At 48.8% G+C, this 23,658-nt stretch overlaps 1 protein-coding gene across 3 annotated transcripts in view; it reads left to right on the forward strand.

Annotated features, from left to right (window-relative positions):
- The window catches only part of ALDH1L1 (aldehyde dehydrogenase 1 family member L1), a 108,206-nt gene extending 87,663 nt beyond the window's left edge, over window positions 1-20,543 (forward strand). For all 3 annotated transcript variants that reach the window (XM_032412079.1, XM_032412080.1, XM_032412081.1), the window contains 7 exons: window positions 7,161-7,254; window positions 9,843-9,942; window positions 11,232-11,330; window positions 14,163-14,328; window positions 16,922-17,027; window positions 18,159-18,358; window positions 20,183-20,543. In XM_032412079.1, coding sequence (XP_032267970.1) covers window positions 7,161-7,254; window positions 9,843-9,942; window positions 11,232-11,330; window positions 14,163-14,328; window positions 16,922-17,027; window positions 18,159-18,358; window positions 20,183-20,238 — 821 coding nt within the window. In that variant the 3' untranslated portion in view covers window positions 20,239-20,543. The remainder of the gene's footprint in view (window positions 1-7,160; window positions 7,255-9,842; window positions 9,943-11,231; window positions 11,331-14,162; window positions 14,329-16,921; window positions 17,028-18,158; window positions 18,359-20,182) is intronic.
- Window positions 20,544-23,658: the final 3,115 nt, after the last annotated feature.

Raw genomic sequence — 23,658 nt, forward strand, 5'->3', positions numbered from 1 at the left:
ATTTATGCTAACTTAATTCCAGTGAAATATACAAATGCTATTCCTACCTGGCTCTGTTATCCCTACTCCCTTTCACATATTTATCACATATTTCTGTGTACTCTTCACTATGTTACAAACCCAATAGTACATTGCTATAACTTTATATAATTTTATGTCTGTGGAAGAAGTTAAAAAGAAAGGAGAACAAATATGTAATTACAGAGTTTGCTATACTAACCTTATTTACATTTCTGGTTCTCTTCATTTGTTTCTGTTGTTGAATTACTCTGTTATCACTTTCTTACTCCATTTCCTTCCTACCTCCTTTCTGCTATTATTGTCAAATATATTTCATTTGTATTTGTTATAAATCCAACAATACAATTATATACATATTATTTTATATAATTGCTTTTTAAATCAGTTAAGAAAGGAAAGGAAATATTCATTTAAGCTTTCTTTTGTAATTATATAATTACCTTTACTGGTGCTCTCTGGTGGATTCAAATTATTGCCTATGTCATTTGCTTTCAGCTTGAAGAACTTCCTTCAGTATATTTCTCTTAAGGTGGGTCTGCTAGCAACAAATTATCTAAGTTTTTGTTTATCTGGAAATGTCTTTATTTTTTGAAAGATAACTGCTGAATATAAGATTCTTGGTTGACAGTTTTGTTCTTTCAGCATTTCAAATGTATCATCTCACTCCCTTCTGCCTCTATTGTTCCTGAGAGGTCAGCTATTAATCTTATTGGGGTTCCTTCATATACAATGAGTCATTTTTCTCTTACTGCTTCCAAAATTTTCTTTTGTATTTGTTTTTCACCATTTTTACTAAGATGCCTTTGGGAGTGGATCTCCTTATGGTTATTTTACATGGAATTCATTGAATTTCATGGATTTTTAGACTAATGTTTTTCATCAAATTTGGGAAGTTTTCAGCCATTATTTATGCTAACATTTTTCTCTGTTCCTTTCTTTTTCTCCTCTCCTTCTGGTACTCCCATTATACATATGTTAGTATGTTTAATGGTAACCTACTCTCCTCTGAGGCCCTTTTCATTAAATTTTTTTTCTCTCTCTGTTCTTTAGATTGCATAATCTCTAACTATCCTCAAGTTCATGGATTCTTTCTTCTGCCAGTTCAAACCTACTATTGAGCCACTCAATTTCTTATTTCAGTTACTGTACTTTTTAGTTCCAGAATTCCTACCTGTTTTTTTTTTTTTATTGCTTATTGTCTACTTGATGAGACATTGTCTTCATAGCTTCCTTTATGCATGGTTTCCTTTAGTTCGTTGAACATATTCATAATGGCTGCTTAGAAGTCTGTTAAGTATAACATCTGGGCCCTCTCAGCTTATATTGCCTGCTTCTTTTTTTTTCTTGTGATGGGTTACACTTTTCTATTTCTTTGCATGCATCATAGCTTTCTTTGTTAAAAGCTAGATAAGTTAGGCAATATATTGTACCAACTCTGGATACTGATCTTCGTCTTCCCTTTCCAAAGCTTGTTTTCATTATTTGCTTGTTTATGTCTTTATTGACTTGGCTAGGCTATAAAGTGAAGTCTGTTTTCCCTGTGGTGTATAGCCAGTGATGTCACTCCTCAGGGAGCACAGCCTTGAGCACAAGATGACAGCAGTTTTAGTGGGGCTCTCTTTGACTCTCTTTTTCTCTGGTTTCCCTGTTAAGCTATCTGCCTCCTTTGGTATCACACTCAACAGTTCAGTTCCACTAACTACAATCTGCTTGCTCTATTGTTTTCAACAATGCCCTGGGTCATAAATTGCTCTACAATCTGATCCAATTAAATTTGGGCCCCTTTGCAGGGGTAATTTTTGAGGACATCCTTTGAGGTTTGTTCTTACCCAGAGAGCTCTTCCCTAGTTCTCTCTGGTAAACTAACTGACCTGCAGTTTACCTCATTGCTGTCATAGAGCTGTCAGCCTTCCCTTAATTGCTCACCCCCAAAATCTCCATTGTTTTTCAGAATGCCCTTAGAATTGAACTTTCCCACAGTTTCAAATAAAGTCAATATCTCCGTTCTTATAGAAAGCTTCTCCCCCTGCCCAAAATCACAGAACCATTGCATCAGGTGTTGGGCCCTGTGAGGAAGCTGGGGCTAGGTGGATTAGGTCCCAGTAGTCTCAACCTGCCACACCCAGGTTAGAGCCTTCACTTTCTGAATGGGGACTGGGTGGAAGCCATACTCACCAGGAATTTAGCCTCTAAAACTCAGAGTTGGAGGAGATGAAAAAGATGTCATATCCCTAGACTGGGAGCTTGAGGAGAGGAACCATACCTTCCTGACCACCCCCACCTGGGGTGGAGTTTCCATTAATTAGAGGGAGAGGGGAGATGTGGAGGGAGAGAATTGTTCATGGCTCAAGTACCACAGACTCTCATTGTTCTGCCTGAGAGTTACTAGATTTACTTGAATAAATGTTTCTTCGCTTGCTATATGGAAATTTAGGAAAATTTCCATAGACTTTAAATGTTTTCTTTTAATGATTTTCACCAATTATACTTATTTCCCTGGGAATTATCAACAAGGCTCCTCATGTTAGCCTTCAGAAGTGACTCCAACCTCATACCTTTTGAGTTTATTGTGTTCATATTTTTATTATTCATTTTTTTAAGCTGACATTTTTATTTTATTTAAAAAAATTTTTTTATTAAGTTCAGTGATTCATTAGTTGCATAACACCCAGTGCTCATCACATCACATGCCCTCCTTAATACCCATCACCCGGCTACTCCATCCCCCCACTTCATCCCTTCTGTAACCCCCAGTTTGTTTCCCAGAGTCCAGAGTCTCTCATGGTTCGTCTCCCTCTCTGATTTCTTCCCATTCAGTTTTCCTCCCTCCCCCTATGGTCCTCCATGCTATTCCTTATGTTCCACATATGAGTTTTCACCGTATGATAATTGTCTTTCTCTGCTTAACTTCTGTCACTTAGCATAATCCCCTCCAGTTCCAACCATGTCGATGCAAATGGTGGGTATTCATCCTTTCTGATGGCTGAGTAACATTCCATTGTATATATGAGCCACATATTCTTTATCCATTCATCTGTTGAAGGACATCTTGGCTCCTTCCACAGGTTGGCTTTTGGGACATTGCTGCTGTGAACATTGGGGTGCATATGCCCCTTCTTTTCACTACTTCTGTATCTTTGGGGTAAATACCCAGTAGTGCAATTGCTGGGTCATAGGGTACCTCTAATTTTAATGTCTTGAGGAACCTCCATATTGTTTTCCAGAGTGGCCGTACCAGCTTGCATTCCCACCAACAGTGTAAGAGGGTTCCCCTTTCTCCACATCCTCACCAACATTTGTTGTTTCCTGCCTTCTTAATTTTAGCCATTTTAACTGGTGTAAGGTGGTATCTCATTGTGGTTTTGATTTGTATTTCCCTGATAGCTAGTGAAGATGAACATTTTTTCATGTGTCTGTTAGCCATTGTATGTCTTCTTTGGAGAAGTGTCTGTCTGTTCATGTCTTCTGCCCATTTCTTGACTGGATTATTTGTGTTCTGCCTTTTCATTTCCAGAGCCACTTTCAGAGAGGGATGTCCCTCCCTAGAGCAGATTTCTAAGGGTTCCGATTTTGTGCTCTGGTATTATATCACTTTCCAGGTGCCAGTTTATGGAGCCTCCCTCCCCCTTCTGTTTATCTCCCTATATCTCCCCACAGATTCACGACTCTGCACTTCCTACCTTGCAAAAAGCAGTGCTTTTCTGCTTGTAGAGATCCAGATATATACTCTTATATCTCAGACTGATTTCATGGGGGCTCAGAATGGTTTGGTAGATATCCAGCTAAAGTCAGGGGACTGGTTGAAACAGGGTCCCCTACTCCTCTGCCATCTTGCCTCCTCTATTTTTATTATTCTTAAATAACATGCAACTGTAGTTTTGATATCTTCTCTGACCCAGTAAGTAAGAAGACTAAAAAACTCACCAAGTTTTTTTTCTAAAATTCTGTTCTTATATTTCTAGTTTTATTATGTCATGATTAGAGAATATGGCTTGTGTATTTGTTTGTTAGTGCTGCGATAACAAAGTACCACAAACTAGATAGCAAATAAAGTCACATTCTGAGGTACTAGGGGTTAGGATATCAACATATGAATGGGGGAAGACACAATTTAACCCATAATAGCTTGTAAACATTCTTCTTTCTAAAATGGAGAACTTCATGGGGCGCCTAGGTGGCTCAGTCATTAAGCATCTACCTTCGGCTCAGGTCATGATCCCAGGGTTCTGGGATTGAGCCCCCACATCAGGCTCCCTGCTCTGCGGGAAGCCTGCTTCTCCCTCTCCCACTCCACCTGCTTGTGTTCCCTCTCTCACTGTGTCTCTCTGTAAAATAAATAAAATCTTTAAAAGAAATAAATAAATAAAAATAAAATGGAGAACTTCTGGGGCACCTGGCCAGGTCAGTCAATGGAGCATGCAACTCTTGATCTCAGGATTGTGAGTTCTAGCCCCACATTGGGTGTAGAGAGTACTTAAAAACAAAACCTTTAAAATGGAGAGTTTCTTTTTAATCTGATATGTGATACCTTCTTATAAATATTAGTATTATTAAATACACTTTATTTTTCAGACCAGTTTAAGGTTCACAGAAAAATTGAGTGGAAAGCGTAGAGAATTCCCATATACCCTACATCCCCATATACTCACACCTCCTTCGCTACCAACATCCTACGCCAGAGTGGTAGGTTTGTTATAATTGACAAACTTACACTGACACATCAGTATCACTCAAAGTCCATGGTTTTCATTAGGATTCACTCTTGGTGTTATACATTATATGACTAATATATAATGACATGCCTCCACCATTGTGGTATCATGTAGAAGAGTGTCACTGCCCTAAAACTTCCCTGTGCTCCACCTACTCATCTCTCCCTCCCTCCAATCCCTGGCAGCCACCAATCTTTTACTGTCTCCATAGTTTTGCCTTTTCCATAATGTCATATAGTTGGGCTCACACAGTATATAGTCTTTTCAGATTGGCTTCTTTCACTTAGTGATATGCATTTAAATTTCTTCCACATCTTTTCATGGCTTGATAGCTCATTTCTTTTTTTTTTTTTTTTAATTTTTTAAAAGATTTTATTTATTTATTTGACAGAGAGAGAGATAGCGAGAGCAGGAACACAAGCAGGGGGAGTGGGAGAGGGAGAAGCAGGCTTCCCGCCGAGCAGGGAGCCCGATGTGGGACTCGATCCCAGGACTCTGGGATCATGACCTGAGCCGAAGGCAGACACTTAACGACTGAGCCACCCAGGCGCCCGAGAGCTCATTTCTTTTTAATGCTGAATAATACTCCATTGTCTGGATGTACCACAGGTTACTTATCTGTTCACCTAGTGAAGGACATCTCAGTTGCTTCCATGTTTTGGCAGCTATGAATAAAGCTACTAATAACATCTATGTGCAGTGTTTTATGTAGACAAGTTTTCAACTCATTTGGTAAATACCAAGGAGTGTGATGGATGGATCTTACGGTAAGGTTATGTTTGCTTTTGTAAGAAATGGCCAAACTGTCTTCCAAAGCAGTTGTACCATTTTGCATTCCCACCAACCATGAACAAGAATTACTGTTGCTCCATATCCTCTCTAGCATTTCATGTTGTCAGCATTTTGGACTTTGGCCATTTTAGTAAGTGTGTTGTGGTTGTTTTCATTTGCAATCTCTAATGATATATGTTGAGCATCTTTACATATACTCATTTGCCATCCGTATATCTTCTTTTTTTTTAAAAGATTTTATTTATTTATTTGAGAGAAAGCAAGCACATGAGAGGGGGGAGGGTCAGAGGGAGAAGCAGACTCCCTGCTGAGCAGGGAGCCCGATGCGGGACTCGATCCCGGGACTCCAGGATCATGACCTGAGCCGAAGGCAGTCGCTTAACCAACTGAGCCACCCAGGCGCCCCTGTATATCTTCTTTGATGAGGTGTGTGTACAGATATTTTGCCCATTTTTTAATTGGGTTGTTTATTTTCTTATTGTTGAGCTCTTTGTATATTTTGGATAACAATCCTTTATCAGATATATCTTTTGCAAATATTTCTTTCCCAAACAGTTATTTTCTTTTTAACAAGAATGGTGGAATGGAATTAGTATCAAAATCATTTATCGAGCTGTGGCATCTGGGTGGCTCAGTCAGTTGAGCATCTGACTCTTGGTTTCGGCTCAGGTCATGATCTCATGTGTTGTGGGATGGAGCCCTGTGTCGGGCTCTGCACTCAGTGGGGAGTCTGCTTGAAGATTCTCTCCCTTGCCCCTTCTCACACTCACGCTTTCTCTTTCTCTCTCTCTCTAAAATGAATAAGTAAATCTTTAAAAAATCACTTATAGAGCTTTAACTATATTTAGAGCTTTAACAATATATAGAACTTTAACTATATATAGAGGATGCAAGTATCCCACTCCAAACCTACTAACCAGAATCTTCACAGGTGCACCTGGGCACATGCAGTTTTATGAGCTCGGAGGCAGGGGAGCAGTGGAAATGGAGGGCCTGGGTGGGTGGAGGAGCCCAGGACTGGGCAATTGATAAGGTGGGGAAGGGAAGTGTCAGGACTGACTCCCAGGTTCTTGGCTTCAACAACTGATTGCAAGGAGAGGTTGTTTACTGAAATGGAGAACCTGGAGGAGAAGTACATCAGGGGAAAGATTAAGAGCTTGGTTTCAAATATGTTGAATTTGAGAGGCTGTTAGATATCCAAGTGGAGATGCCAAACAGTCAGAGGAATCACAAATGGATCCAGATCCCAGACGGACTTAGAGGATGATGTGTCTGGAGATGGCATTTGAAGAGGTGTGCCAGGGTGAGATCAGCTGAGGAGACAGTGTGTGTTGAAGAAAGGAGAAGATAGCCTCATTTTAACTTAATCACCTCTTTAAAGACCCTGTCTCCAAATACAGTCAGATCTGAGGTACTGGGGGTTAGGACTTCAACATAATGAATTTTGAGGGGACACAATTCTGCCTGTGGCAGGCAATGAAGCCCAGTGAGCCCTGGGCACTGAGGGCACTAAGCACTTGGGGTGCACAGCCCAGAGTTCTGGCCTCAAGATGGACGTGTGGGGGGTAGTGGAGCTTGTATCTCCCCTTCAGCACCTGGCAGCCGCCCTGACCCCTTGCCCACTCTTACCTACAGGCTCTCTAGTTGGCCAGAGACTCTCAGACCATCCCGATGTGCGGAAAATTGGGTTCACAGGTTCCACAGAGGTGGGAAAACACATCATGAAGAGGTAGGTGGTTGAGGCTACCTCTGGTCAGTTTTGGGATGTGGACAATGCTGTGTGTGAACTTGATGCAGGTTCTGACTCTGTGTCTGGGTTTCTGACAAGCCCTTGGTGGGTCTGGTGCAGCTGCTCTGCGGAGCATACTCAGACCAGGGGGCTGCTGAAGACAATGCGATTTGGGGCCATGAGCACAAGTGGGACAGAGCTGCTCTGAATTGAAATGTGCTTCAAGTGTAAAAGGTCCACCGGATTTTGAAAACTTAGTACACAAAGTGGCTCGTTAATAACTTCTTATATTGGGGCACTTGGGTGGCTCAGTCATTAAGCATCTGCGTTCGGCTCAGGTCATGATCCCAGGGTCCTGGGATCAAGCCCTGCATCGGGCTCCCTGCTCTGCAGGAAGTCTGCTTCTCCCTCTCCCACTCCCCCTGCTTGTGTTCCCTCTCTCGCTGTGTCTCTCTGTCAAATAAATAAAATCTTAAAAAAAAAAAACCATATTGATTGCAAGTTGAAATAGTATTTTTTATTAATTGGGTTAAATAAAATATATTAGAATTAATTTCATTGGTTTCTTTTTCGTTTTCTCTTAAAACTAAAATAAATTTAATTTAGTTTTTTAGTGGCTACTAAAGAATTGCCATTACATATGTGGCTGGTATTTGAGGCATTTGTTCTAGTCTATTGGACAGCCCCGTTCTAGAACATCCTCTCATCTCTTATTCCTTGGACTTGCCTCAAGCAGCTGGGGTTGTGTTTCTTTCTCTGTCACTAATTCATGATATGACTGGGGCCAAGCCTGACCCTTCCAGGCCTCAGTTTCCCCATCAGTTCAGCAAAGGTAGTTTGCATGCTCCGTGGTGCTGGTCTATGTAGCTGATGAGCTTGGAGAGGGCTGGACCACAACACAGTACCTTGTAGCCCTGGCTTCCCCAAGACAACCATGGGATGCCTGAGCCCCACCCCACTGAAGCTGGATTCTGGAGGTGGGTTTCAGGCATCTATAGGTGAATGAAAGGTACAAATAGAGAGGAGCTGGGGCTTCTGTTGGGCATATTAACACCTTTCTCTGAGGTCATGTGACCACCCTCATCTGTCTCTTGTAAGACTCATGCATGAGAACTCCTGGGGCAGTCCAGCTATGACATGACAATTCCACGGGGAGAAAGGTTTCTCTTGTGTTAAAACAGCATCTCATTGTAGCCCCCAATGCAGAGCAGTGTTTTTTCTCCCTGGGACTCTTCTTCAGCCTCTGACCCTGCTCTCCATGGGCCCCTCGTGTGCCACAAGATGGGATTCTCACCCCTTGGCCCCACGACCCCTCTGTGAGCTGGAGTGCAATCTGGCCCTGCCCCCTTACTTGAGTGGCACCCTGCTTGATCACAGCAGCTTTACATGAGATCCTCTTCCGGGTCAGGAGCCACAGCCAGTGTGGCTTGGGGAGCATGTCTTTAGGGTCGGTACAGCCTGATGTCACAGCCTGTGAGCGGCCAGGTGGAGCTGTTCTGATGCATTTTGAGTGTAGGAGAACAAGCCTCAGCATTGAAGAGAGGGAAGCTGGCGGTGGTGCAGGACTGACGGACAGAGGGCAGATGGATGGATGAGGGAGTTGGAGGGGTGGCTGCAAGTAGTCACAGCAGCTTATTTACCTGTCCTTACTCAAAAGCTAGCTAGTGTCTCCTGTGCTGTACAGGCGATAGTCATATGTGAGCACATGTGTGCTAAGGCCAGAGGGAGGGCTCAGTAAATATCAGCTCTGAGGAGTCCAGGGCAGGAGGGCTTGGGTAGGCATCCTGTGGCTCTGGGACTGCCATCTTCTGAGGGCTTTCCAAAACCCCTGTGGCTGGTGCCTGAGATGGAAGCCCTCTTCCTGGGTCAGTCCTGAGTGAGGAGACCCCCCACTCCCACCCTGTGCCATGCCTGTGTTTCACTGGTCCAATCCTTTAGTGTCCCTTGAGAGGACAGTATCAGTAAGCCCACTTTGTGCCCACCGATGCAGCGTGCACAGGATCCCCAGCTTCTCTCTGCACCTGTCACTAAAAATCTGAGGTGCCAGAGTCCCTGTGGCAGTGCAGCTGCCCCAACTGGGGAATGGTTCTGTGTTTGGTTTATTCATTGGATATTTACCAAACACAGCTGCATGACCAGACAAATGCCCGCCTGCCCCACTGGGGCTTATGTTTTGATGGGCAGGGTTGGAAACAAATACAACGTGCAGCAAAGCACAGCAGGTGCGGAGCACAAGAGCATACAATTTATAGGGAGCAGTCGGGTCAGGTACCCCAACAAGGGGATAGAGCAGAGGCCAGAAGGAAGTGAGGAACAAGCTTTGAGGATATCTGAAGGAAGAGTGATCCAGAGAGGGCTGTGAGAGCAAAGGCCTGTGGTGGGTGTGGGCCTGGGTGTGGAAGAGGAGGAAGGCCGCAGTGTGGCAAGGGGAGGGAGGTGGGGAGAGCTGATGAGCATGGGAGTGGGGAGAAGCTCCTTCTGACCCCCTGCTTGCTCTTTGAGTAAAGCATGCTTTGGAGCTTCCCACCTGGAGCCCCTGTGTCTCAGTCTCCCAAGGACCCAGCCCTACCAACCTCTGTCCCTTTCAGCTGCGCCCTGAGTAACGTGAAGAAGGTGTCCCTGGAGCTGGGAGGGAAGTCGCCCCTCATCATCTTTGCTGACTGTGACCTCAGCAAGGCTGTGCAGATGGTAAGGGCCTGCCTTGGGGGGTGGAGGTGGGGCACTTATCTCTGATTCTACAGTCAAACTCACACATTTGGCCTAGACTGGCAGGAAGGGGCCTAGGGGACGGATGACATATGCCTTCTAGAAAACAAACTTCCCAAGAAGTTTCATTATTGTCAAGATTACTGAGATCAACTTCACAGGATGGGAAATGTAAGCCACGGTTCCATCTGTTCTGAAATCAGCATGACTTTTCCTTGTTGCCATGTCCACTTGCCCAGCTCCACCACTGACCCACTGGGCAGCCTCAGGCAAGTTACTCAACGTTTCCGGGCCTCATGTTCTCACCTATATCATAAGGAGAATACTCCTTTGGTTGTTACAGGGATTCAACAAGCTATTAAGTCTGAAGGGCTTAGAAGATGTGGCAGGTGCTGTGTGTCAGGGGTTCTTATGCTTGTATTATCATTGTCATTGTTATGCTTCGGTCCCCCTCTCCACACCTGTGGGAGCAAGCCAGTTCAACCAGGTGTCCAAGTATGCTCCATTCCGTCTAAGTCTCACTGTGCCTTGGAGGACAATGTGACGCCCAGCATGGACATGAAGGGGAGTGCAGCCCCAGATAGGGAAACTGAGGGAGGCAAGTCCAACAGCCCAAGGGTCTTGGCCCCAGTGCCAAGGCCACTGCTGCAGGGCCAGAGGCCCAGGCCATGTCATTGGGCAATGCAATCCCAGCTGCCAGGAGAGCCAAGCTCTCCCTCCTCCCTTGGCCCCCCACATAGGGCTTCCAGGTCCAAAATGCAGGCTCCCTTGAGCCTCTGAACATTTATTCTGGAATCCTGCGAGGAGTTCTCTCAGGCCTGGGCTGGCACCCAGTCCCTCCCAAGACAGGGGGCTGCCTGCCTGCCTTTGCCTTCCATCTGCTGCCTGCCCCAAGCTAACAGACTCTCCAGGCTCAGCCCCAAGAGTGTGGACTCTGACCCCTCCTGCGTCACCCCCGGGAGCACGCCGGCATACAGGGTCTCCAGGTTCACTCCACTCCTCTCCACTCCCTCTTGTCCTCCACTCTCTGTAATGTGGACACAGGTGTCCCCCCAGGGGATGGGACTCAGCTCTCCTCTTGAGGTGACTGAAGAATGAGTAGAGCCTGTATGTCCATTGCTGGCTGGGCCTGGCCCACCATCCCATTGGAGGTCAGGACACACACATTCCTCCCCTTCCCTATAAGAAGGGGGTACATGGGCCTGGTGGGGTGTGGGGGGCTGGCACCCTGGGAGCGGTTGTAAGCCAGCATCCTTATCCATTCTCCAAAGGGGATGAGCTCCGTCTTCTTCAACAAAGGGGAAAACTGCATTGCCGCGGGACGGCTTTTTGTAGAGGACTCGATCCACGACCAGTTTGTACAGAAGGTGGTAAGTTCTGCTGTGGAGTCTTCACTGAGACAGCCACCTGTGCTGCAGGGGGTGGGGGCAGGGAGGCAAGTCTGGGCCAGGTGGAGTCAGGCACTGTCCATCTGAGTCAGGAAACCCTCATGCAAAGCTGTATCCTTTTTCACGTGTTTTCATTATTTCAGCAAGAAATAGTAACCCTGCAGCTCAGACTGACATAACCAGAAAGGGCCTGTCCTAGGTCAGCTCCCCAGCAGTGAAGCCTAAGCCAGGAATTCAGGTGCATGTGGCTCACTATTGGTGAGCTGTCAGGTGAAGCCTGGGAGGTGAGAGGGACCAGGAGAGGACAGGGACAGGACATGTTCTCAAGTGACATCCAGCCCTAGCCTGACCCACAGATAGGAGCTCTGGAGCACGAATGATACCTCTTAGGTGTACCCCTGGGGTCCAGGGGCCAGGCTTTTGTCCCCTGTCAACAGTTGTTGGCTGTGAGTGTTCATGGGCTAAAGGAGGTCTCCCTGGGACCTGGGACCGTCAGCAGCCACCTCTCTCGGCTGCTGCAGGGTCGGTACTCACAGGTAAAGAGGATGGGGTGTGGTACTCACAGCATCTCCTACATTCTTACAACATAGAACCAGAAAGGAAGTCACTCTGTCCCCACTGATTCTGTTGGAAAAGGCTGTGGGAAAGGATGCTGGTTGGTGTGACTGGGTCCCAGGTCTATCGCTGGTCCATTCAGTGATTGCAGGGCCTGCAGAGCTCTGGTTGGCTCAGCTTCAGCCAAAAGCCCTTCCTCACATCCTGGAGAGGAGAGTCTGATCCCAGCGGATATGAGAGGGGATGCTGGAACACAGCCCCTATGTACAGGTTTTAAAAACTATATTTAGGAAGCCAGGAAAAAAGAGAAACCAGGACTGGTACAAGGCGAGGCAGCTGTTAGGAAGGAGTTCTGGAGAGGGTTTTGGATAACGGGTAAAAATATGAAAGGCAGTGAGGAAATAGGATTTCTAGAAGGGAGTATAACAGCTTTTGCCACATAACAAGCTACTCCCAAAACTTAGTGGCTTGGGAGCCACTTAGTGGCATGAACAGCAGTTCATGCAGTCACAGCCCTGTGGGTTGGCACTGTGGGCACCAGCCCAGGTCCACCAGAGCTTGCTTGTGCATCTGCGGTCAGCGGGGGCACTTGGTGGCTGTGTTGGGACGGCTTGTCTTTATACCTGGGGTCCTTCATCCTGCAGCATGTGCTCAGACACATGCAGGGCCAATGGTAGGACTCCTAAGAGTGAGAATAGGAGTGTAGAGGCCTCTTGGGGAGTGTAGAGGCTTCGTGGGACCCCTAAAGTTTGCTTCTGCCACATTCTACCAAGTCACAAGCCAGCTCAGATTCAAGGGGTGGGAAACCAACCCTATCCTGATGAGAAATGAATACAATACATAACCCACTGTAGTTTGGGAGCTGGGCAGCCTGGCTGAGTGAGTCCATCACTGCTATAGGCCCAGCACAGGACTGGCTGAACCTGGGGCATGGATGGGGAGTCACGATGGAGGGCCCATGAGGGGGCAGCTCACTGAGTGGATGTAGTTGCAGGGAACATAGCTGGGCAAGCCCCAGTCCCCTCCAGGAGTCTGCAAGGGAGTCGTCAAACCCCCACAGGGTGAGGGCAGGGGTCAGAATCCCAGGAGAACTGTCAGGATAGTTTCAGCTCCCAAATATAGGAAGCTAGAGGCACATCCAGGACACTCAGCATTATTACTCTTGGCATCCTAGGGATGGAGTTGGGGGTGGGGGGTAGTTGGTGGCCAAGTGGGAGCAGAGAAGGGGAGCAAGACAGGGGATGGGGACTCCCTTCAGCACAGAAGAGCTAAGGGGTCTTTGGTGAGAGGGCAGGGGGTGGTCCTTGGGGGCTTGAGTGTCTTCTGATTAGGCCTGGCTGGGGGGTGTAGAGCCTGAATGGAGGGGTGAAGTAGCCCTGGCCTCGGAAGAGGAGGAGGAGGAGGAGAAGGCCAGTCAGGCCTGATCTTGATGCAGCCACAGTGAGGGTAGAGATGACCTTGTTTGGTCTTAAGAAACTGAGGAAAAAACCTGGAGATATGTGACAATAACAGGAGGGGTGAACCCCAGCCAGGAGCCCAGAAGGTCTAATGTCTACCTCCCACTGGTTATGCCATATGAGTTCTTTTCCATAGCACAGCATCCCATATTCTGGGGCTTTTCTGACTCTGCATCCAACCCCAGAATCCATCAGATACCATGTAGCACATCTTTTGTGGAGACCCAAACCCAGGGCAAAGCCTAGACCTACTTTTAGGTTGGCTGAGGCAACAAGGAAGGCTTTCCAGAGGAGGGGGACTTGAAGCTGGGCTCTGAAGCAGGAAGAAGTAGAAGCAGGAGTGGGTGGACTCAAGGCCCAGGCCCCTCCACTCCACTTAGAGTCTATTCCTCTTGTCACCAGGGCATTGCAGCAAGACATGTGTTTCCCTGCCCCACCCCCATTCCATATTCTGGAGGCCCCAGACAAGCATTCTCTCAGCTTCTCAGCCTATGAAGCTGGGTGCGGGACCACTGTAGGGACACACTTTTTGCTGGCCCTCACCCTGTCCCTGGACACCTCCGTTTTCTCAGCCTGTCTGATGCTAGGCTTGGGTCTCCTTGCACATTGGATACGTTTGGGGTCTCAGCCTGGGAGGTGGGTTTGGAACCAGAATAGAGACCGTCCTGAGGACATGTGGACTTTCTTCACAGCCCAGTGGCTGGTCACCGAACATGCAAACATGTTAGGCAGGTCAGGCTGGGAGTATCGTCAGGTACCTCAGAGTACCTGAGCAGAACCTGACTGGGAGGACTCTCCACAGGTAGAAGAGGTGAGGAAGATGAAGATCGGCAACCCTCTAGACCGGGACACCAACCATGGGCCACAGAACCACCAAGCCCACCTGCGGAAGCTGGTGGAGTACTGCCAGTGCGGCGTGGAGGAAGGGGCCACGCTGGTCTGTGGTGGGAGTCAAGTCCCTCGGCCAGGTCAGTCAGAGCACTCCTGGCTCACCTCAGAGCACTCATGGCCCACTGGGCTGACCCGGAGGGCAGGCAGCATGGCCTCTAGTCTCCTGCTCCACTCTAACTGGAGGTATGTGAAGGCCACGGTTAGGCTCCCAGGCCTCAGGGCTCATCCGGGACATTGGCTGCGGTGGCCTTGGATATTTGGACCCCAGCCAGACCAGGTGTGGTACTGGCAAGGTGAAGACACCAGAGCTGAAATCCAGTCAGTGCTGGTTTAATGCGTATCATAGTGGACTTTGATTTGCCATAAACATCTCCGCATCCTTGAAGTTCTTTCCTCCTGTGGATTCCATGGCACTGGCTTTCATGGCTTTCTGTCTTTGGCATTACTTCTCAGCAGTCACTTTTCACTGAACCTCCCTCTCCACCTGTGCCTTAAATGGAGGTATATCCCCAAGTCTCTCCTGAGCTTGGAGCGCTTCTCATGGCAGACCCTTTCCCTGGAGGATCTCACCCCCCGCAGTGGCTCACACCCTCCCAAGTATCTGTCTCCGGGCTCCTCCTCACCCAGAAATCCTGACCACCTAGACACCTCCACCCGCATGTCCCCAGGCCCTTCAGACTGAATGGGTACCAAATCCATCACATCATCTGACTGTCCTGACCCAGACATACACTTGCCTCTCTAGAATCTTCCATTTGTTCAGGTCACTGGAGTCAGAGGAGCAGGGGCTGCGGCACAGACTGTTTGAGATGCTTCCTTGTCAGACTGCCCACCACATGGGGACAGGCACCGTGTCTGTCTTCTACACCATTAGGTCCTTCACGCCAGCACTGAGACTCACACCAAACCTGAGTTAATTTGATGGAAGGAAGGAAGGAAGGAAACAATGAATTCTAGACTCCTCTCTTTTCTTGACCGCCTACTTTAAATTAATTGCCTCATTCTCTTAAATTAAAAATCTGTCTTCCTCCCCTGCATCCCTACTGCCATACTGCTGACTTTGCAGCTCGTTTTGCCTGCGCCATCATATCTGCTTCCTGAGGAACATTTTGTACCATGCTAACCCTTTACCTATGGTAGCTGCCAGAAGTCTGATTATGTCTCCCCCAATGTTGAAGCAACTTATACAGTGACCCATCCTCCTGCAGCAGCAAGCTCAAACTCCTTACTTCATACCCAGGGTCTTCCATGGTCCTAAGCTAACTGGCTTGCCCATGACCCATGCTCCAGCCACATTTTACTCTCTCTGAGTATATCTCACGTTTTCCTGCTCCCTGGGCTTCTGCTTCTCCTCTGATTAGCAAACACCTCCCCATTTCCTCAACTGACAAATTCATCAATGAGCTCAAATAACATCCAGGCCCAGACCCTAGGTGCTCCTGTGTCACAGACGCTCCCTGGCACCTCATACAGTGACAGTTTTATAGCCACTGATGGCCACTGACGGCTACCCCCTTCCTTGCCCTCAGTAGACTAGGGGCTTCATAAGGCCAGAGTTCAGGGTCTGATGGGAGGGAGTGAAGTGAAGGCATGGTTTGCAGAACAGTTAGGGGGGTGCAGCCCCCAGAAACCAGGAGACTGGAGAGCCATTATCACCACCCTCTGGCCTGAGGGCCCAGAGGAGGGAGCAGAATTCCTAGAACCTGGTGAGGAGCAGAGCTGTAAGCTACAAACCCAGCTGGACATCAGAGGATGAGGGAGGCTCATCTGGGAGGGGAAGAGTATAGAAAGAATAGAAAAGGGACAGAGCCCGGCCAGTGCAGAGCCTCCAGCACCTGGTGGGCAGCAGCTCGTTTGCAGACGGAGAGAATACAGGCCATACCACAAGAGTCAACATGTGTTCATACCTAACGTAGCTTTTTAAAAACTGTAGTTAATGTTAAAATATAATTTATAAATGTATGAAAAGTATGGAATATTTTATTAAGTTGTCTTTAAAGTTAATTTTTTTTCCTAAAAACTGGAAAGAGAAAATTTCAAGTCTCTCAATTTTCCCTTAGTCAGGCTAAATTACATCTCAGTCCATTAAGGTCTCCAGGTCCCCGGGCTCTGTGTCTAGAGGAGAAATAGAGGAAGCATTTCTGCTGTCAGAGGTGGCTCCATCTACAACCAGGGCCTGTAGGGGCAGCAGTCTGGATGGGAGGAGGTGGTGGCTTGTGTTGACAGGATAGCAGGAGGCTGTATCTTGGCTGAAAGTAGTCACCTTTGCACCTGGGGCATGTACCTGCACTGAGGGGCCAGGAATCAGGGAGACAGTCCTGAGAGGTCCTGTCCGTCAGAACCCATGTCCAAGGCTCCCCCACCCCCAGCTCAACCTACTCCACAGGGACTGATGGAGAGCCATCCGAGGGGCTGTACTAGGTAAAGAATCTCCACTGTATCACAGACCAACACTGAGCTGCTCATCTTCCTCAGCAGCATTTAGTTGAAAGGGTTGTGAGGATCCTGCGAACTCATACACCTGGGGCAGGAAAGCCACCCACCGTCTGTAGCATCCACCACACAGATGTCACAAACTGCAGGATGTGTGCATGGTGGCTGGTGGGGCCCAGGCCTGGCTGGGGAGAGGACCACCCACCTGCACACCATGAACCTCTGTCTCCCCTGTAGGTTTCTTCTTCGAGCCGACTGTTTTCACGGACGTGGAGGACCACATGTTCATAGCCAAGGAGGAGTCCTTTGGGCCCATCATGATCATCTCTCGGTTTGCTGATGGGTAGGGAGTCGTGCTTATATCTCTTGAGAGCCTGATCCTCTTCCATGCCTTACTGAGGTCTTCGCTTGAGCTTCGTGGAGGGGAGTGCAGAAGGGGAATGCAGATGGGGTGGGGGCTGTGGATACAGCCTGGCTTCCTGCCAAGTCCTTCTCAACCACTGAAGGTAGGAGAGCCCTAGGGGACCTGCAAGGCTGGGTCCCACTGAGAGTGTCTTCCTTGTCTCTCTGATGCCTCTCACGGCATTCTGGGTTCTGTTCCTATCCACTGCTGCATAATAAACCACCCCAAACCCTGGTGGCTTAGAATGGCAAGTTACTTAATTCACTTGTGAGTCTTCAATTTGGTCAGGGTTCCATGGGGCTGGCCACCTCTGCTCTGGGCCATGTCGGGGCAGCTGCTCCCCAGCACCCAGCTCAAAGAGGCCAGGTGGAAAATGCAAGTCACCTCAAGAACGATCAGTTGGCCTCAGAAAGCCCAGAAGCTCACTTCCACCTGTCTTATTGGTCCAGCAAGTCACTGAGGCCAGACCTGGCTTAAAGGGAGAAGAAATGGGCTGGCCAAAATTGCTCTACCACGGGCTCTTTTCCTGACTATTATTCTTCAGAGTAGCACCTTTGAGCAGATTACAGAATGGCATCTCATCCTCGATACCCTATATTTCCAACTGTCAAAAAATTACCAAAATTTTCTTTACATGCTGGTTGTATTAGAATGAGATACTTTTCTCCCATCTACCAAGCATTGTGCTCAGTCTTCAAGCCTGTGATGTCTGTGGATGCCCCCAGTGTAGCTGCCCAAGGAATGCCTTTCCATGTGTGGTGGATCCCCAGCCTACCCCCCTCCCTGGGCTCCCATCCCCCTGTCTACACAGTGAGGGGCTCACCCATGATGACCAGAAGGGTCTGACTCTGCTCTGCCTCCTCTCTGTCATTCTTTCCTCTGCTTGGCTGCCCTATCTCCTCCACACTTGCTGTAGGCCCGGCACGTTTGCTCAGAGGGTCCTATGTGGTGGGGAGCTTGCAGTGGGCCAGGCACCCCCCTTGGAAGAAGGGGTGCCCGTCTTTCTGTGTCCCATGCCCAGGGTGGCCCCATGGTCCTCCTCAGGGAGTTCTTCCTGGGTTTTCCCTGCAGCGACGTGGACACTGTGCTGTCTCGGGCCAATGCCACGGAGTTTGGCCTGGCTTCCGGCATCTTCACCAGGGACATCAACAAGGCCCTGTATGTCAGCGACAAGCTGGAGGCCGGCACCGTGTTTGTCAACACATACAACAAGACTGATGTGGCCGCTCCCTTTGGAGGGTTCAAGCAGTCCGGCTTTGGCAAAGACCTCGGTAACCTAATCCCGAACATCTATTAAGGCCCCTTGGTGCCAGGCCCTGTCCTGGGGGCCGGGGGTATAGCATTGACAAGATGGCTCCCGGTGCTCACTTCTTACTGGGAGTGGACAGGGGATAATTAAGGCAGTAAGCAAGATCCAGCTGGGAAGTGAGGAGTGAAGGAAGTGGACAAGACAGAGTGACCTGGCCAGGAAGACTGGGAGGGTCATTTTAGAGGGGACCGGGGTGGGCCTCTCCAAGGAGGTGGCACCTGCACTGAGGTTCGAGTGGCTGGAGGAGGCAGTATAAAGACCTGAGGGTACGTGTTCCCAGCTGAGGGGACAGCAGGTCCTGAGAGAACCAGCTTTGGTCTTGGAGCTGCAGAGAGGGGCCTGAGTGCAGGGATGGGGAAGTCCGGAGGGGAGGAGGCTGGGGAGGCAGGCAGGGGGCCAGAGAGCAGGGCCCTGGGGGCAGCAGTCAGAGCTTCATCCACAGAAAGAGGGGAAACTGTGGAGGCCGAGTATGGAGGCCAGTGGGGCAGTGTGAGTCCCCAGTGTAGAGACAATGTCACCCGGGTGGGTAGCCAAGCTCAAGCCCTGCCTGGCCTGCCAGGAGAAGTGGAGGTCTGGTCTGGCACTGGGCTATTGCATGATTTAGGATGAGCGCTGCTCTCCCCATCCTGCCACATGGAATCCAGCAGTTGAGAACTGGCTCGTTGGGGATCCCAGCTCTGATGCCCAGCAGTGGTGGTGGCAGGGAGGGCAGGGTCTGGGAGAGCAGCTGTTTCCAAGAGCCTCCATCCCTGAACCCAGCTCAGGATGCTCAAGGAGGTTTGAGCTGAGGCTTGACCATAGAGAGGTTGCTATTTCATTTTCTCCCCCCACTCCATCCTTCATACCCTGCAGAAAACCCCAAGGATGCTTGTGAAAGAAGCCCCAACAACACCCCCCAAAGCCTGACACTACCCTGCACACCCAGAGGTGGGACTCACACTCACACACACATGCACATACACAATGTTGGACAGTCCTGCTCCCTTTGTCCCTGTCTGCCACCCCTTCTTGGTTCCTCCACTGGAATCTACAAGGGCCACTGTTATTCAGGAGGCTGTGGGTGCCGGGTCCCCAGGATCTGGTCTGTCACTTATGACCCTGGCCCTGAGCTGCTCCAGCTCATCCTCTCTGCTGCCCCCTCTTCCTGTGTCCTGTGCACATAAACCAGGCACCCCCAGTAACCCATCGGGGTTTGGCCCAGAGACCTCAGCAGGCCCCAGCTGGTGAAGCATGGCTCCTGGGGCCAACCTTAGCGGGTGGGAGAGATGTCAGGCAACCACAGGCCCCACATACTGGTTGTGGGACCGAACACACCAGCTGCAGAACATAGCCAAATTCTGGGTGCCTCTGACTCCCTTTCCCAGGAGCAGCATGACCTGGAATTAGCTGGGGGGCAGCAGTGGGGACAGGCGATGGACTGGCACCTCTGGGTGAGTAGGAGGGTACCAGAGAGCTTCTTGACTGCCCTCGGGGTGATGGGGCTGCTGTTCCTCTAGAGGAGGTAGTCAGAGCAGGGAAGTTTCTGGAACAGTGGAACAGTTGCCCCCAATTAGTCTATATTCCGATGCCTGTGGTGGAATCCTTACCACCCCCACCCAACAACTGATGCAGGACCTGCCAAGACCTTGGTTTCTCTTCTGTAACTGGGGCTGAGCCTGGGCGGACCCCACATGGTTGCTGCAGGGATCTGTGAGATAAAAGGGCTGCAGCGCTTGCAACAGTGTGGGGCCCACCCTAGGAGCTGCTGTGAGGGTGACCTTTCCCCATGGTACATGCTGTCTTGCAGGAGAGGCAGCCCTGAATGAGTACCTGCGGGTCAAGACGGTTACTTTCGAGTACTGATGAAAGGTCTCCTGTGAGAAAGCTCCCCTCTCCACGATGTGTCCTTGCCCTCCACAACCAGGCCTGAACCGGCCTGCCTTCTCAGGGAGAGACCAAGGCTGCTTCCCCGGAGTTCCTGCCCTCTCACCTCCTCCTGAGCAAGCAACACTTCCACAGGAAGCACTGGTGGAAGCCCCCTGCCTGCACCTCTGTCCCCGCTGGGACATCCTCACCCCTGTCTGATCACAGTGGCCTTTGGCGAGGTGAGAAGGTGGCCCCAGGGTGAATAAAGGTTCTGGCCATTGGCAACCCTGTGTCTCTCTGTTCCATCTGTGGGTGCTCCTGGGTGGCCCTGCAGGTCCAGGCACTCGTGTGTATTGCCCAAGGAAGGTGCCCTGGGGAGAGGTGCAGCAGTGAAATGTGGGTGTGCATCAGTTAGGATGAAGCTAGGTGTGAGAGACATCTGTGGGGTGACTCCGGGGAAATGCAGAGCAGAGGAAGCAGGATGGGTTAGGGTTAGGGTTGGAACCAGCATCCCATCCCTCCACTTTGCTCTCTCTTTCTCCTCTCACCCTGCAGGACTCTGGGGCCTTCCCTTCTTCACCCCCACCCCCTAGGTCCCAAACATTACACCACCACTTACCTGCTGTTCCCTCAGTTTGCCCCACATGGCACTCTCTGCTTGGCATTTCAACCCCCTAGCCCACCTGCTCTGCCCCTCTGGGCTCCACAGCATCTGAAGATCTTCTCTTCCCCCTGCAGTTTCCCTGGCTGTGCTAGGAGCGGCCTGGCCCAGGCTGTGCATCTGTTTGCTCATCTGCAAACAGACCTTCCCAGCAGAAGAGCAGGCAACATGTGGAGCACAGGCACATCTGAACCCAAATAGAGCCAAGAAACCCTTTTCTTCCCTCTTCAGACACACACACAGAGCTTGGTTTCAGCCAGGGTGCCTCTCTACAGTTCCACTTGAGACCTCTGGTTTAGATGTGCAGGGCTAGGCTCCTACCTTTCTAGCCTCCCCTCTCTTCAAGAATTCTCCTGAAACTATAAGGTAAGTATATAAGAAAAGCCACCCTGCTTTCCCCTCCTATTTCTTTCCTGTTGTGACTCCTTTACTTTTACACAGAACACTTCACTTCTGACACTTCTGGTCATCACATGTGGGGGCTGTTTCCCACATCGAGCAATTCTCTGTGACACCAGCTGGGTGTCCTACAATTAAACTCAATTCTGACACTATCCACCCAGAGATATAGTGTCAGATCCCACAGGTTAAGAGCTCAGTCCCACAAAACTGTTCCCACCCACTTTAGATGCCAGTCACAAGTAGCAGATCTCCAGGTTGCCCCACAACTTCTGTCTGATTTGGCTACAAATCGAAGGTTCCCATGACTCCCACCTGGAGTTACATTAATTTTCTAGAGGGGCTCAGAGAACTCAGAGAAACACTTATGTTTCCCAGTGTAATAAGGATATGATAAAGGATACAGATGAGTAGCCAGATGAAGAGATGCATAGGGTGAGGTCTGGGAGGGTCCTGAGCACAGGAGTCTCTGTACCATGGAGTTGGGGTGGGTGTGGATGTCTTTGCTAACCTGGAAGCTCTCCAAACCCCATACTACTGGAATTTTTATGGACTCTACCTCACATAGTCATGATCAGTCATTAACTCCATTTCTAACCCCTCTCCTGTATCTGGAGATTGGTTGGAGGCAGGGGCTGAAAATGCCAAGCTTCTAATCATGACTTCATCTTTTTGGTGAGCAGTTGCCATCTAGGACCCCCCAATCACCTCAATAGAATAAAAGATGCTCCTAGTGCTCTTCTCATTTAGAAATTTACAAGGGTTTTGGGAGCCCTCTGTCAAATATGGGGTCAGAGACAAATATTAGTGTTCTTACTTATGAAATTACAAGGGTTTCAGGAGCTCTGTGCCAGGAACCAAGGGCAGAGACCAATATGCATTTTCTATTATCTCACAGTAACAAGGTTGAAACTATTAGTTTACCCATTTCCTTTATCCTCTTCTTTCTTGAGTTATAGAACTCCAAATTTTACATGGGCACATGGCTGACCGGAAGAAAGACAGAATTCCCAACCTCCTTTGCAGTTAGGTGATGGTCATGGAACTGAACCTAGCAGACGACATGTGAATGGAAGTAATACCTGCCACTCCAGAGACATGCCCTTTAAAGGGGGGTCATGCTGTTGCTCTCCCTCTTTTCCTTCCCCTGGGCTGGCTGGAAGCAGACCCAGGAGACAGGGTGGTGGGCATTTTCCGACCATGCAGATATGGCAACACCTGTGGAGGAGGATAAGTGGCACAGAGTGGCAGACACTTAAATACCAAACATCATGGGGGTGCGTATGGTGACTGGTACACGGAGGTGACTGGTACATGGGGGAAATAGACTTGTTGTCTTTTTGTGATTTTTTTTTTCCCTCGGAGTTTACCTACAGTGGTAGGAGGGATGCTTTATCTACTATTTTTTTATTTTTTTTTATTAACGTATAATGTATTATTTGTTTCAGGGGTACAGGTCTGTGATTGATCAGTCTTACACAATCCACAGTGCTCACCATAGTACTTACCCTCCCGAATGTCCATCACCCAGCCACCCCTTCCCTTCCACCCCTCTCCACTCCAACAACCCTCAGTTTGTTTCCTGAGATCAAGAGTCTCTTACGGTTTGCGTCCCTCTCTGGTTTTGTCTTGTTTCATTTTTCCCTCCCTTCTCTTTGATCCTCTGTCTTGTTTCTCAAATTCCTCATATCATATGATACTTGGCTTTCTCTGATTGACTTATTTCACTTGGCATACTACCGTCTAGTTCCAGCCACATCATTGAAAATGGCAAGATTTCATTTTTTTGATGGCTGCATAATATTCCATTGTGTATATATACCACATCTTCTTTATCCATTCATCTGTCGATGGACATCTTGGCTCTTTCCACAGTTTGGCTATTGTGGACATTGCTGCTATAAACATCGGGATGCACGTACCCTTTCGGATCCCTACTTTTGTATCTTTGGGGTAAATACCCAGTAGTGCAATTGCTGGATCATAGGGTAGCTCTATTTTCAGCTTCTTGAGGAACCTCCATACTGTTTTCCAGAGTGGCTGCACCAGCTTGCATTCCACCAACAGTGTAGGAGGGTTCCCCGTTCTCTGCTTCCCCACCAACATCTGTCGTTTCCTGACTTGTTAATTTTAGCCATTCTGACTGGTGTGAGGTGGTATCTCATTGAGGTTTTTATTTGCATTTCCCGGAAGGCAAGTGATGTTGAGCACATTTTCATGTGTCTATTGGCCATTTGGATGTCTTCTTTGCAGAAATTTGTGTTCATGACTTCTACCCATTTCTTGATTGGATTATTTGTTCTTCGGGTGTTGAGTTTGATAAGTTCTTTATAGATTTTAGATTCTAGCCCTTTATC

This window comes from Phoca vitulina, unplaced genomic scaffold (assembly GCF_004348235.1).
Source record: "Phoca vitulina isolate PV1807 unplaced genomic scaffold, GSC_HSeal_1.0 scaffold13, whole genome shotgun sequence".
In the NCBI taxonomy this organism is placed as follows: domain Eukaryota; kingdom Metazoa; phylum Chordata; class Mammalia; order Carnivora; family Phocidae; genus Phoca; species Phoca vitulina.